At 43.9% G+C, this 14,794-nt stretch overlaps 2 protein-coding genes across 7 annotated transcripts; both read right to left on the minus strand.

The window, feature by feature from the left end:
• Positions 1-60: 60 nt before the first annotated feature.
• Positions 61-6,967, minus strand: LOC125725146 (cytochrome P450 20A1). 2 transcript variants are annotated; one of them, XM_049001764.1, is made up of 13 exons: positions 5,911-6,967; positions 5,515-5,564; positions 5,268-5,434; positions 5,006-5,151; positions 4,673-4,840; positions 4,510-4,588; positions 4,290-4,405; positions 4,136-4,190; positions 3,873-3,993; positions 3,647-3,758; positions 1,563-1,627; positions 1,071-1,160; positions 61-596 (listed from the first exon to the last, which is right to left on the minus strand). In XM_049001764.1, the coding sequence occupies exons 1-13, from the start codon at positions 5,980-5,982 to the stop codon at positions 446-448; spliced, it is 1,392 nt and encodes a 463-aa protein (XP_048857721.1). In that variant the 5' UTR covers positions 5,983-6,967; the 3' UTR covers positions 61-445. The 2 variants fall into 2 exon arrangements, with proteins under 2 accessions (XP_048857721.1, XP_048857720.1); XM_049001763.1 differs by having other exon boundaries at positions 4,510-4,840.
• A 138-nt stretch (positions 6,968-7,105) lies between these two features.
• Positions 7,106-14,768, minus strand: LOC125725147 (transmembrane protein 237A-like). Of its 5 annotated transcripts, XM_049001765.1 has the most exons (15): positions 14,580-14,768; positions 13,991-14,032; positions 13,291-13,326; positions 12,316-12,347; positions 11,435-11,448; positions 11,078-11,149; positions 10,492-10,617; positions 10,053-10,140; positions 9,813-9,970; positions 9,563-9,686; positions 8,884-9,075; positions 8,573-8,646; positions 8,242-8,329; positions 7,658-7,779; positions 7,106-7,395 (listed from the first exon to the last, which is right to left on the minus strand). In XM_049001765.1, the coding sequence occupies exons 1-15, from the start codon at positions 14,598-14,600 to the stop codon at positions 7,328-7,330; spliced, it is 1,257 nt and encodes a 418-aa protein (XP_048857722.1). In that variant the 5' UTR covers positions 14,601-14,768; the 3' UTR covers positions 7,106-7,327. The 5 variants fall into 5 exon arrangements, with proteins under 5 accessions (XP_048857722.1, XP_048857723.1, XP_048857726.1 ...); XM_049001766.1 differs by lacking the exon at positions 13,291-13,326; XM_049001769.1 differs by lacking the exon at positions 13,291-13,326 and having other exon boundaries at positions 11,435-11,902; positions 12,316-12,421.
• Positions 14,769-14,794: the final 26 nt, after the last annotated feature.

Raw genomic sequence — 14,794 nt, forward strand, 5'->3', positions numbered from 1 at the left:
GTACATTTATACGTTAATCTATGTGCTTATTTTGCAAAATGTTATATAAATGGGGGAAAGTGAAGGCGCAGAACTGTTTATTATCAAAAACGCTCAAATACAGTGACGTACAAGTCAAAGTAAAGTGTTTTAGGAGCCATTCAGTTCATATTTTTAAGAGCTGGAGCTGATATCAAATTGTGGAAGTTCAGATGAGCCATTAGTACAGAAGGTTCCTCAGAGATGATGCAAGCAGGCGTCTCCACCAGCAGGTGCACCCTGGTTAAAATACTTACCTGAACTTCTTTTGTCAAAATTCAATGTACTCTGATGTCAATCTTCATAAACCAATATGGTAGCAGCCCATTCCCCAAATCCAACATCAGAACCATTTCCTGTTAAACTAGATCTAGAACAGGGGTGGAGCCTGAAGTTCTCCACACAGAGCTGTAGCACAAATCAGCCACTAGCTTCTCTTGCTCAGTGTGACCCAGGTATCGTCCTTCGGAGTGGACACCAGCTCATATCTGGCCTCCACCACCTGTCTCTCAGCCTGGTGGAGTCGAAGCCTGCGGACCAAGGTGTTGAGGAGGACCGTGGCCACCGTGTATGCAAACCTGGGGGTAAAGACACATCACACTCTCCTCCATGACTTGGAGTGACTGACGTTTGCTGGTCCTTGTGTCAGATGTGCACTAGGGGGCCTCTCCTGCCATCCAACGCTGCCATCGCCGCTGGCTTTTCGAAATCATATTACCAGGCGGCCAAGACTGCTGAACCGTTGACTTAATAAAACTGTAAGCCATAGGTATCATTGCCATCAATCTCAACCATATGTCTTCTAAAGTCTGACTAATAGCTAAACCTGCTCATGCATGGTTACGAGTTTGCAAAAATTCATTAGTTTATATTAAGAATAGATCAATCAGCTCTTCAGAATAAGTGCCAGTAAATGACTGCTTAGTAGAAAAGCAAAGCATTGGAAATAAGAGAACTATATCCGACAAGGGCAGAAGTCATAGGTTTGGCAACAGATCAATTACTGTCCTTAGGCCCATCCCCTATTTTTAATGTTTTTTTTTTCTTTTTACCTGAGCTCAGGACAGGCCTGATTCCCAGAGAAGCCCAGCAGGGAAAAGCTCTTCCTCACTCCTTCCTCTTCGAATCTGTCTGGATTAAACCTTAATGAAAAGGGTGAGAACAAGCTGAACTACAGTTGGGCAGGGAGTCACTAAAATAAGCCATTTTAGGGAGTTTTACTGACCCAAAAATGTTTTGAGGGCAGAATGAAAAATGATTGGTTAACTCTCTGAACCAATCAAATTATAGAGTAGGTCTAAGCAACAAGAGGAGGCGGGTCCAACCAATTAGATGTCTTGGACACACTCCTCTGTATTCGGATTGGTTCTCTCTGAACCAGTCTTTTTTTATTCTGTCCTCAGAACAATTTTGTGTAAGCAAAACTCTCACAAGAAAAATTATATAAATGTTAAAGTCAATGTGGAAAGTCCGAGCTGCTAAAAATGCTACATTATACTAAATACAGCATAGTTTTACGGATATTTGTGCAGCATATACGCTACCTGTACGGGAGAGCCCAGGTGTCAGCATCCTGCAGGACCACGCCCAGAGCATAGATTACGAGAGTCTAAATGCAGACCAACACAGAGCATTATAAAGCACCCCCCACAGAACACACACTGCTCGAGCTGGAAGGCAAGTAGTACCCCTGAATCATGAAGCTGAAAGCCGATTGGCCCACTGAGGAAGCATACTGGCTTCCCAGGTATTACAGTGGTGCTCAAAAGTTTTGAGAATGACGATGCTGCTTCTGTGTTTGGAGGTCATATTGTCAGATGTTTCTATGGTATACAGAAGTATGATTACAAGCATTTCATAAGTGTGAAAGGCATTCATTGACAATTACAGTAAGTTTATGCAAATAGGCAATATTTGCAGTGTTGGCCCATCTTTTTCAAGACCTCAGCGATTCGCCCTGACTGCTGTCAATCAACTTCTGAGCCAATTCCGGACTGATGGCAGCCCATTGTCACATAAATCAATGCTTGGAGTTTGTCAGAATTTGTGGGTTTTTGTCCACCCGCCTCTTGAGGTTTGACCACAAGTTCTCAATGGGATTAAGGTTTCGGGAGTTTCCTGGCCATGGACCCAAAATGTCGATGTTTTGATCCCGGAGCCACTTAGTTATCACTCTTGCCTTATGGCACGGTGCTCCATCATGCTAGGAAAGGCAGTGTTCATCACCAAACTGTTCTTGGATGGTTGGGAGAAGTTGCTCTCGGAGGATGTTTTGGTACAATCGGAAAGGGGATTCATCAGAGAAAATGACTTTACCCCAGTCCTCAGCAGTCCAATCCTGGTACCTTTTGCAGAATATCATGTGCAGATGCACTCACACCTGCCTGCTGCCATTCCTGGCTAAGCTCTGTGCTGGTGGTGTCTCAACCCCGCAGAAGTATCAAATTTTAGGAGACGGTCCTGGTGCTTGCTGGACTTTCTTAGGAGCCTTGAACCCCTCTTCACAACAACTGAACCTCTCTCCTTGATCAGATAAATGGTTGATTTAGATGCAATCTTACTAGCAGCAATATCCTTGCATGTGAAGCCCTTTCTGTGCAAAGCAATGATAACCGCATGTGTTTCCTTGCCGGTAACCACGGTTAACAGAGGAAGAACAATGATTTCAAGCACCACCCTCTTCTTAAAGCATCCAGTCTGCTATTCTAACTCAATCAGCATGACAGATAGATCTCCAACCTTGTCCTTATCAACACTCGCATCTGTGATAACGAGAGAATCACTGAAATGATGTCAGCAAGTCCTTTTGTGGCAGGGTTAAAATTCATTGGAAATGGGCTTTTTGGGATTAAGTTCATTTTCATGGCAAAGAGGGACTTTGCAATTAATCGCAATTCATCTGATCACTCTCCATAACATTCTGGAGTTTATGCAGATTGCTGTCATAAAAACTGAGGCAGCAGACTTTATGAAAATTAATATTTGTGTCATTCTCAAAACTTTTGGCCACGGCTGTACATACAGCATATTTTTCCTTTTCCATTTCAAACACGCCACCTTTTCCAAGCCCCTTTATTTAGGTAAGGGCATACTGGTCAGGGTCAGTAATCCCGTAAGTATGAAATTAATTAGCACTAATCACATGCAATTCCCTAGATTAGAAAGCAACCTCTTCTCCACCCAAATAAGAGCGAAGACACAGCAAAGCTCACAAACTCATCCTGCTTACTGATAATCCAACCATAACCATTAGACTGAGGGGTAATATTCCTGTGAGGCTGCCTAAAGGGAATGGACAGGACTAATTATTAGTGTGAGGTAGACTACTTCATACACTTTAAGGCCTGGAACAAGGATATCTTAATGGTGTGTATCATTTTAAGGGCATCATATGTAACAATAAAGACATCAATGTGTGTGACTTGCTTACTGACTGCTGCAATTAACTGAACAATCTCACTATCGTTTTTTTTTTTATTCATATGGATGAATCATCACAAAGTAACCACATGTGGAAGGCGGTTCATGTAAACTGCACATGACTGTTGGGTGAGTAAGACTGTGCAGATGTGGAATGTTTAAACATAGAGGAAATAAAGGTTGCCGTCAGTGAGTTTGGGGGTAATACCTCTTTTGGAATGACATGCTGGTCTACTTTCCCCTCCACGTCCTGGAGCCGAGCTGCAACCGGAGTCAGTTTGGCGGTCCGCACGGTCTCGTTCAGAACCTGCCGGCAATACCTGTCATAGCAAAGACAAACATACTTTAGGGGTCTCAATAAATAAATTTTACACCCTCACCCCAGCAGGGTCACCCTACTGCAGACCATGTTCCAGGTACAACTCAGGACTTACGTCAGCTTAGAAATATTTTCCAAGGAAAGACGTTCCTTCCCAAGGACCTCCTTCAGCTCCCTGTACAGCTTCTCCTGCACTTCCTGTGATGTCGACAGGAAGTGCACAGCCCAAATGCACACTGGGAAGGTATCAAGATACAAAAAACCTTAGAATCTGATTGGCCAATACTGCTAAGACACCTACAGCTGATTGGTGGAGAATAGAAGCGATACATTACAAAGGCCTGGGCACTAGGAGTGCAGGGTGAACTAGACTCTCACAGTTGGCAGTGATGACAGATCCGGCCAGGGTAAAGACCATGCTGTCCTCCATCACCTGTAGAAACAAAGTGAAAAATGTCAAAACAAACGTGCAAGAAATACCAGTGATCTTCAACCAGCCTGCCCTGTGAGGTACATTCCTTTGACAGCTTACCTGCCTCTCCGTAAGGTTGGCCTTCAGCAGAGCATCCACAAATGCCAGCTGACTGAACTCTTTTCCCTTCCGCTCCTTCACCACAGACTTCAGCACGGCCTCCATCTCTGACAGAGCTGCGGAGTGCACGTCCACACACAGACGTGACATCGTCAGTCGGGCCGTCGGCGTAGCTTGGAATCATGTTGCACTTGTGTATAGGATGAAGCAGCGTACTCACCATCTTCAAAGTGCTTCTTGCGGCTGGAACTCTTCTCCAGAGATCCGTCCAGGTACCCCTTTCCAATCTCAGACCAGATCTGCTGGCACCAGGAAATGAAAGAGTGAGGAAAACGTATGGAGCTCAACTCCAAAATGGCACAGGTGAACATACACGTACGGACCGCTTCGTGGTTCCTGCGGAAATGGATGACCTCCGCGTCGTCACGGAAACGGTCACCCATGGCGAGCTGAGTGACACACTTCATGGCCAGTCCCAGAAGGTGAGCATACAGGGGTGTGTGCTGGGACTCTGGAAAGGACTGCCACTTCTCCACAAGCTCCTCCACTAGCTAAGCACAGGAAAGGGATTAAACCAAATCAGCAATAAAGTCTTCTTTGAATCATGTAACTTGGGGATGGGGGTGTTGTGTTGCTGATAATGATTTAGTGAATTGTGTTTACTATGGAAACTTCTCGATACCTTAGAAGGAAGCCAGTGGTCGTGGAGGACATACCTTTAACAAGAGAGGGTAGTTTTTCTCCAGGGTTTGGTCAATGGCACTCTCATATACTTTCTTTCTCAATAATGTCTCCGTCACTCCCCCTCCCAGCCCTGACTGGTATCCCAGTAATGATTTCAGCATTGTTTCGAAAGAATCCGCTGAGTGAGGGAGATAAAAGCCCCAAAAACAACAGAAACAGTCACTTTATTCTTAAGGACAGTACAGCCTAAGGTAATATAATCTGTAATCCACTAAAACAATTTTTTGTGCTCACTTGTGCGGTTGGGGTTAATATGCTGCCGGAGTAGATCGACAGAGCCGAGGCTGACCACAGGTCGCCGGCCGAACCAGAAAGACGCTGCAGGTCCGAAGCGATCGTGCAGGCTAACCAGGAATTCATGGAGGCTGCCCTTGTTCACGATGTCCTGCAGATTCCCATCCCTGGGAAAAGGAAGTGATGAATGTTAAATGCATGCAGATAAATACATGTGCAGCGTCAAAAAATATATTATCATACGTACTTCTCCTCTGTCGGAGTGAGACCCGGAATCCCAGAAGCTGTTCTGGATGTCTGAAGTTTAAAATGTATAAATTACATAATCACTATAATATCAGAGAACCTTGTGTACAGCAATACAGCTTGAAGTTTGCTATTCAAGTTTTACCGCAAGGCGTTTTACAACTATTTCAGATTGTCAATTCCAAGCCAGTTTATTATGAATGTGAACAGACGCCCACTTAACAGATACAGATTTAAGGAAGCCAAAAACAGCCTAACATTCATTCAACCTTCGCGGCAATAATAATATAGATAGAATGAGGGTCGATGGCAAAAAACTGGTTAACAGGAGATCGAGCTTGATTCTCAATCATTCTTCGGATCCGATCGTTTTAGTGAGGCGTTTCCAGAACCTTACCGGGTACAAGTAGAGAACTGCTCCGACCAGGATAATCACAAACGTCACAGCAAAAATGGCAAAGTCCAACATAGTTATTTCAGTCAAATTACAATTAAAACTGCGAGAGCAACAAAGTCCTTCTTTCTAAACCAACACGTACCACGTCTACCACTAATGTTTGAAAGTTCGGTGATCTATTAACTGGCCTTATTAAGGCTACACCAATACATTGCCGATCATATCGATTATTTCCATATAGAATAGCGGACTAGGGAGCAGGAAAGTAAGTGTACCCGAAGAGTAAACAAAACTTTGCAACAAAACCACGGTTATGTTCGTATGGGGATGCTAGAATATCCTTGATGGCCAATCCGAAATGTTTAGTTTGTGAAGAGGGGTTGATGCCCACGCAGTTATGACTGTATGGCTCTGACGAAATCATTGTCACACGCGTTATTTGCCTCAATAGATTTACATAACTACACACGTAACACGTGCTTTAAAACACATATCCTGATAAGACTAATAAAATGAGGGAACACTGATTTGTAAATTGCAACCATTGCTGCGAAAAACTGACCATAAATTATTTAAACTTGATTTATGTCATAAACGCAAAAGTATTATCTCGTGTTTCCTCTTCGGACATGTTGTCCTCCAGATGGTAATAAGATCGTTGAAATAAATAAACGAAAAATTATGCATTCACTCGATGTATTATTAATAGCCAACATTTGTCAGCGGTCAACTTATTCGATTGCTGCTTTCCTAAAATACAAACCTGTGTCAATAACTCCCCGCTAACAAAAAAGGTGACCTGCTGTTGGTATATTTAACAATTTAGACAACCTTCAATTATTTGTCAGTAATGTATTATTGTATAACGCTCATGATGTTTTCACACTTTTGTTGAGTATACAGTTAAAAACGACGTTACATGTTATCATCCGTAGGTGAATTGCCATTTCTGAATTGCCCCGTGTGTACCGTACGATGACATGGCAATTCTGTCCCCACTGCCAGGCACCGGCTCCATGCTCACCTTGACAGAATACTGGATAAGTGGTTATGAAAACAAATGGACATTACAGAACTTTGTGCTCAGTTTAGCATGCTTTGCGATACTGCGATACTGTTTTGGTCATTTTATTTTCCTGGCTGGTAAGGTTAATGTGGTAAATGTAACACAATATTGACAAAAAAAAACTACAGCTTCAAAATTAGGGCAATACTGTATTTTTTTAAGAGATTTACTCAGTGCACCAAAAAGCATATATACAGTTTACAGGCGCAAAAACAGTTTCTTAAAAGCACCCGAATAAACACTTTGGGTAAAACCTTTATATCGTTTCAGCGATACGCTGAGAAACAAGTATTTAGAATATGGTGGAAATTATCCGAAATGAGCAGGAAGAAAGCTGGACAGAAAACTCCTTCAGGCAAGGACCTCTGGTTTCTCTTCCTGTCTTATACAGCCGTCCACATCCATTGCCAATAAGAATTCTGCCAGAGAAAATTAGTAAGAGTAGCCAGTTATATTTTACTGGAAGCTGGGACAATACAAAAAAACAAACTGGAGAAAATACACTGGTAAATATTAAAGTAAAGAGATGGTAAAGAACTTAAAGATTAATGCAGCATCCTCTTCCAGTATTTTCGGCATTAGCAGAGAACATGCACAAATTCATACACAGCCAGTTCTACCCAAACCACCATCATCACCATCCTGCAGTACCCCGCTGTCTCCTCCAGAGGGAGCACTCACCCTCAGTGAAGTCCACATCATGCCTAGTGGAGATGAAGATCCAGGCCAGACTGACCAGTACAGCCACCACTAGGTTCACCACAATCCATGGCTGTAGGACTTGGAGCTCAGAGCCTGGGGGCCTGCAGAGACATTGGTGCACCCACCTTCACATGTAATTACACTCCCATGCACTGATGCATTATACTACAGGACAGTACTATGCTGCTCTATTACTCCTTACTTGGTTTACTCCAATAGTAACTATCAGAAAGTGGGTTACACAAACCAATACATGATAATCTCACCCATTCATTCAAGCTTCTACTACAAAGCACAGCTGAAATCAAACTTAATGGCAGGAAAGGGGCATCTGCACTATCCTTCTGATGCATCTGTCTGCCATATTTCAACAGTTCTGGATCTTTGTAAGTAGGACATAAGCACTGAAACAAATTACCTGGACTCCCCACTCTTACCACTGGCTGAGCCACATCTCAGAAGCAGCTCACTGTAACCCTGCATACTTAACAAGGTCTGGATGATCCCTACATGGGTGGGGGCACTGGCCACCCCCAAACCGCGTTAGCAAGGGCTTAGCTCACCACAAGGTCTCATTGCTGGTGGGATAGAGGTTGATGCGGTCGCTGGCCATCTGCTGGCTGAGTGAGAGGATCAGTGCTGCAAAGTACACTGGGTAGAAGGGGGGGGGGAGTTATAGGGTGTCCAGTCAACTGGAGTTAGAATATGTACAGTGCAAAAAAGTAGCGCCTTAGTGAAAACCACTGTTACCTTCATAAAGAATTAACAAATTCCTATTATATGACTAAGAACATGCAGTGTTTTCCTAGGATTTTTGTAGGATTGAGATGGCCGCTCATAGTGCTGGCCATGTTATGAAGGACTTCCAGCTTGAGCAGCCCGTATGACACTCACAGAAGGAGGAAAGTGCTGCGGGGTCCAGAGTGAGGAAACTCCTGAGGGCCGCTGAAGCCTCAGCCAGGTTCACCCTGTACCAGGGGAGGCGAACAAGGCAGTAGGATAAGGAGATGCAATGCTGATGCTAATGCAGACAAAGGAGATGCAATGCTAATGCTAATGCAGACAAAGGAGATGCAATGCTAATGCTAATGCAGACGCAAACGAGTCATATACTGTGCAGTTTAGTGCTAGTCTGCCATTTCGCAGCTATGTCAGCCATGTCTACAGCACATGAGCAACACGGGAGTAAATGTAAGGCCACAGACCTGTCGAAGGTGGAGATGATGCTGATGGACAGCAGGAGGTATAGGAGGGACTGGGATGGGTAGGCGAGCATGTGGTATTGCTGGAGCAAGTTGGGCAAGGCCGTGAGCTGGTCGCCGGCCAGGACGTACACCGTGATAATGTTCCATACCGCATAACCCGCCAAGAACCCATGTGAGAAGAGTCCCATTACTCTGCAGGAAGATGGGGGGATAAGGGGACACTCCGATACACACTCAATGGGTATTTCCTAATATGTGACCCGTCGCCACGAAATGAGTCTTAAGTCGCACTGGTAGAACTGCACGCATAAGACTCATTTCGTGGTGATGGGTCACATATGTGTACTTCACCATACTTGTGTTCTCGTGTACCCATTTTATGTTATCTTCCGTTGCCGAAGACCAGTTCCAATACTCAAGAACGGAAGTACAGAGGGCGGTAAAAATCCCCAGATGTTGCTCTTGCTCTGCCCCAAATATCATGGATACATAAGTTGCATCCTCGCTGAATGGGACCAATCCCATGATTCATTGTGGCCCAAGTTTGTTCTTGGAAGGCAAGTTAGCAAAACTGATCTTGCCAAGACCACAAGTACAATCTTTTGACGAACACCCCATCACTCACTGAGTAAAAGCCAACACAGTCCCCAGCCCAGAACATCTGCTCTTTGTCGTTCACCTGAATCCACTGTGCACCTTCATGGCCACGTCCCTGGTGCTCCACAAGGGTCTCACCTCCATGTAGTCCTCCACCTGGCCAATGGACCCGCCCAGGTCAAAGCGGTCTGCGGCCTGGAACCGTCCTAAGCACCCGGAGCAGCAAAGCCTATCATCAGTGTCGGCCAGCGTTTCCCCAGTGACCAAACACAGGGACACACAACAGAATCGCCAATGGTGTATTGTAGGGCGGCACTGGAGTGCACACTCACTGCTCCTCTCCACAAACACTTTGCTGACAGGCTGGCTATGGCCAGTCGGGGCTGAAAACAGAGAAATCTGGGTGACTGGTGCCTGGACATCCGTTACGATGTCGTCATCTTGCACGTCAAGATCACTCGCATACTGCAGCTCAGCCATTTTGGGCTTCCTGTGGAGAGAGGTGAACATTCTCTCTGGCCTGCTCGGAGGAACTTGCTCATTAGTAGGATCTCTGAACCCCAGGCGCTCACTTCGTTTTCCTGTTTTTCCGGGTCAGTTCCTCCCCATCTGTGTGATGCCCTTCGCCATCCCCATTCACTAGGTTGTCTTCATCCACATCTGTGAACAGAGTTAAAGTATCGTCTAGGGAAGTTTTTCCCAACCCGGTCCTTGGGGACCCGCAGACAGTCCACATTTTTGCTCCCTCCTAGCTCCTGGCTGGGAACAAGGAGGGAGCAGAAATGTGGACCATCTGGCAGGGAGCAAAAACGTGGAATGTCTGTGGGCCCAAAAGCACCCGGTTGGGATACACTGGTCTAGGGGTTCAGAAAACAGACACCATCCAAGTATATAACCTTATATATAAATAAAGAAAAAACTCCAATATCATATTGGGTGGAGATCTTCTGTCCAGAATTAACTTAGAAATCCAATCGTGAGTTGACCAGAAGCTTAAGAAGGCCCAGTTACCAATGGCTTGCATCTTCTTCTTCTTCCTCCTCCTGTGTGGAGCGACTTCTTGGTGTTCTGGAGTGAGGGGCTCCTGGCTTTCAGACTGCCTTCCATTGGTAACTCGATCCATTTCCACCCCTGGTTCTGCACCAGCAAGACAAACATCATAAATATCTAAGTTCATTCCAAAGGAAAAATCATGTGATATATAGTTTCAGTGGGACTTTTGCATATCATATATAATACGTATAATGTAAGTGAATGACATAATTTCCTTTATTAATAAGTTACACACATTTGGTAATGGTTTACATTCAGTGCGCCTTCATAATGCAGTCGTAGAACCTTCATAAACACTAAGCATGCCTTAACACCCTAACATACCTTAACATATGACTGTATAATTATACAGTTTGTTATCATATGTTTGTTGTTAATGTATTTTAAAGATATGTTAGAATGTTAAGGTATATTTACATGCCATTTATGAATGTTCTATGAATGCTTTATGAATGTGCACTGAATATTCTACAAACGCATCATAAGGCCAGTATGAGGATGCCTTTAATCTAAACCATCACCATGCACTGTTTTCATAACCCACCCTCTGCATCTCCTGCTTCACTGGCCTCCCTTTTCTGCTTCTTCCTGCGGGTTTTGGCGAGTCGCATTTCGTCTGAAGAAATAAAGCGACAAACTGCAAATCGAAAGGTGCAATAAAACCAAAAGTCACACGACGAGGACGATGGGGCTTTAGGGAGCTCATCGGGTTTCAGGACTCCTGCAGTCTACAGGAGGTAATTCAACTAGCTACCCGTCTACAGGGGTAGGGTGAAAACCAGTGACGTCCTCGACCTTCCTGAATGGTGCCTCAGTAATAAAATGCAACACAAATACCGCAGGATTTTCACTGTCTGATGAGACATGGTGATCAGGTCCTGGCCCTGGGCACCAAACTCACCTCCAGTGTCTTCGCTTCAGTTGTCCACAAACATGAAAAATGAGAGGGGGGGAGAGAGAGAGAGAGAGAGAGAGAGAGAAACGCATCAATAGCATGAGGAGGGCAGAAGCAGGCAGGGAGAAGCCAGGACAGAATTTCAGCACAGGGACCTCTTCCACTCAAGAAACACTGTTGTTGACTGTTGTGCTCCAATGAAAGTTAATTTACAAGAATTAAATGCTTTAGTGAATAATTTTAGCATAAATGGGCTGTGCTATAAAGAAGTCATGCAAATAAATTTACTAATAGCATCTATATGATTTATATTAAAGTTCAAGGGTACCACACCAACAAACTACCCATAAGCCTTTTCATCCTGTGTCACCTGTGAACACTCCTCTGACTCTCTCTCTCCGTGATGACGTCCAGCACAGGAGTGTCACCCTTCTTAAACTTGACATAGCTCTCCAGGCAAGATCATTGGCCTGACTGGGTTAAATGCTGAATCAGCCTGAACCAACCAGACCTCATAAATACCATCAATGTCACAGCTATGTCAGTGAAACTACCCTTCAAATGACTTCCTGGCGTAAAACTTTTATTTTTTCTCCAGATGTTTGCCTTTAGGCTCCCTGGCAAAGCAGCACATGGGAGGATGGGCTCAAAAGTAACATAAGGGATAGCAGACATCCCAAATATATTTACTGGATTGGAGTTATTTATCTGTATTTTTTGAGACTGAGATTCTTGGACGAGTCTGCTGGCCCCTTTCACAGAGCGTGACAGAGGCTGTAAGCACACTTCAGAAGGCTCACGCCCAGAAGAGGTCTTGAAGCCATGATTCACAACATTCTGTGTTCACCACATCCCTGCAGACAGTTCATATAGCATTTGAGACTCACCTCGGCACTGGGGGCAAAGCGCGTGGCTGACGCTGAAAAGACCAAGCGGAATAAAGGGGGATAAGTTCACTGATGTGGTACGTGCAGAGTTATGAGCAGAGAGAAGCTGAAATAAAGTATTAAAGCAATTCACTCCAAATGTCAGAGAAACTTAGTGTGGTAATTCGGCTTGCAAAGGGGCAGAAACTTTGCATGGGAAACTAACCTGAGGAATTTGGGAAATACTGTCAGATACGGCAAAGAAAGCAAACTGTATGAATAATACGACACAGAATATTGCTTGTAAGCAGTGCATTTTCATGCTTATTTTGACGTGCATTTGCACACACATAACTTAAAAGCACTTGGTAACACAATGATATCACTATTAGTGTAAAGATGTTATTTTAACTACATTTAAGTTCTCTGCTAAAAGCTAACCTGTCATTTTGTAAATTTCCAATTCATGTCCATTAATTCCCATGGAAAGTTTCTAACTTTGAAAATTCCCAAAACTTTTTCAACCCCAATAGTAATTCAACACCAGCACTTGGCATATAATACTGAGAGACAGCAAAATAAAACAGGGGGAAAAAACAGGCATTAAACCGCATTGATCCAGTGCAACACCTGAACCAAAAGCCATTTCCGTGAAACACAACGCACTTGTCAATACATGCATTATTAAGAGATGGAGATTTGATCACCATTAAAAAAAAATACCACACCATTCACTCTCATTCTGAAATACACCTAATGTATCGTAATGCCTGGGCTTTCACTAATTAACAGTAATGAATTACGGTTTTATATGGCCCCAATTCCACAGGAAGGTATCTACCAGCGGGGAGTTAAAAACTCTCTGTTTTAAACCTTCATCCATTCCAGTGTCTGAGCCGCGGAGGCCCAACAGACGCCAAAGGGTGCACTACCCCCAAGACTCCCTAAACGCCAGCCCAGGGAATGCAGGAGCAGCAGAAGAGGCACGTTACTCACCACCTCCCTTCTTGGTTCTGCCTGGAAATGGGGGGGCTGGGGACAGAATTGACCCCATTTGGTGAGAGGTGTAAACCCTGCTTAATGCTGAGCCAAATCCACACCGAGTTACACTTTCCAAGCAAGGGATTACCAAGGCAAATTCCTCTGAAGGTTTAAGGACACAGTCGAGGGGAGAGCCGCCAGTACTGCAGCATTCTGTGGTCAAACATAGCCAAAGCCCCCCCCCCGTGTGTGGCCCCTCGCATTGTTTTAATTACTGACACTGAAGTCGATATGGTGTTCAGGGGCATAGTAGGGGCCTGGAGACCCCAGCAAATGCAGGGGGCCGTGAACTTTACAGGGGCCCTTGACTATTTTAAATTATATGGAAAATTGGGTGGGTGGGGTACAGTCACATTATGTCAGGGGGCTCAGAATTAATAGTTACGCCCCTGTTGGTGGAAACAGAGCCAAATCCCCCCATGTTTGGTACGTAGTACGACCTACATCGTTTTAATTGCTGATATGGTGGAATATCTCAGACTGTGTCTGATCTCCGTCATTTTCAAGACGAAATTCCAGATATTGACACAAATAAAGAGTTACACGGGCATTTAGACTGGGATAAATTCAGGGAGAAGGAATTTGCTAAACAAACAGGAAGAAATTAATGATGTTTGAGTAAATTTTCCTTTAGCACAAATTATACGGCACTTACAGAGGGCAGCCGTGGGACGTCCCGGCGCCGTCTCCCTTTTCCCTGTGTAGGAATTAAGAGTTAAAATCATTGGTGAGTTTGTAGATACCCTTCAGAAAACCTGGACATCAGAGTAAGTACAATATTCCAACACTGGAGCTTTTCTGTTGATCACCCAAATCCACAATTTCTACGTTTTTTGTTGGGGATTCGGTCACCCAGTTATTGTTAAACAGAAGCAGTAACACACTTATTTCAATACTTTCAAAATTAATAATAAATGTTAACGGGGATACACCTTTAACTTACGTACATTTCTACAATATTGGCAAAAATAACGTTTAAAATAGCTCAATTATAATATTGCAACTCCTACATGCAGAATATTTTCCCAGTTACAAATATTTTCAAAAAGCGTTACATTTTTTTATCGAGAACATTTCAACCGAACGTATGTCTCCGTTTTCTAGGATGAGATGATCGTTTAAAATATTACCCTTCATTATGCGAGTGTAGCTAAAACGTTAGTAAAACAAACTATTTCAAAGCGACTACATTATCCATGAGGATCTTCGCATCAGCTCACATACTAACTCGCTTTGCCATTTACCTTCGTGTTTTCACTGTCCATAATACTGAGCCGGAGATTGCGTTCAGAATACGAACGAAAAATTAGGATTTATAAAAATGACAAAATCACCTTAAAATAAGATAAAATAATAAAAGTCAGCACATGAAAATGTATACAAATCTGTGCCCCGCTCCGAAAGCATGCCTTTGTTTACAGGCTCCGTCCCCCATTTACTTCCGTGTCAGATGCTCTCG

This window comes from Brienomyrus brachyistius, unplaced genomic scaffold, assembly GCF_023856365.1.
Source record: "Brienomyrus brachyistius isolate T26 unplaced genomic scaffold, BBRACH_0.4 scaffold62, whole genome shotgun sequence".
Classification (NCBI taxonomy): domain Eukaryota; kingdom Metazoa; phylum Chordata; class Actinopteri; order Osteoglossiformes; family Mormyridae; genus Brienomyrus; species Brienomyrus brachyistius.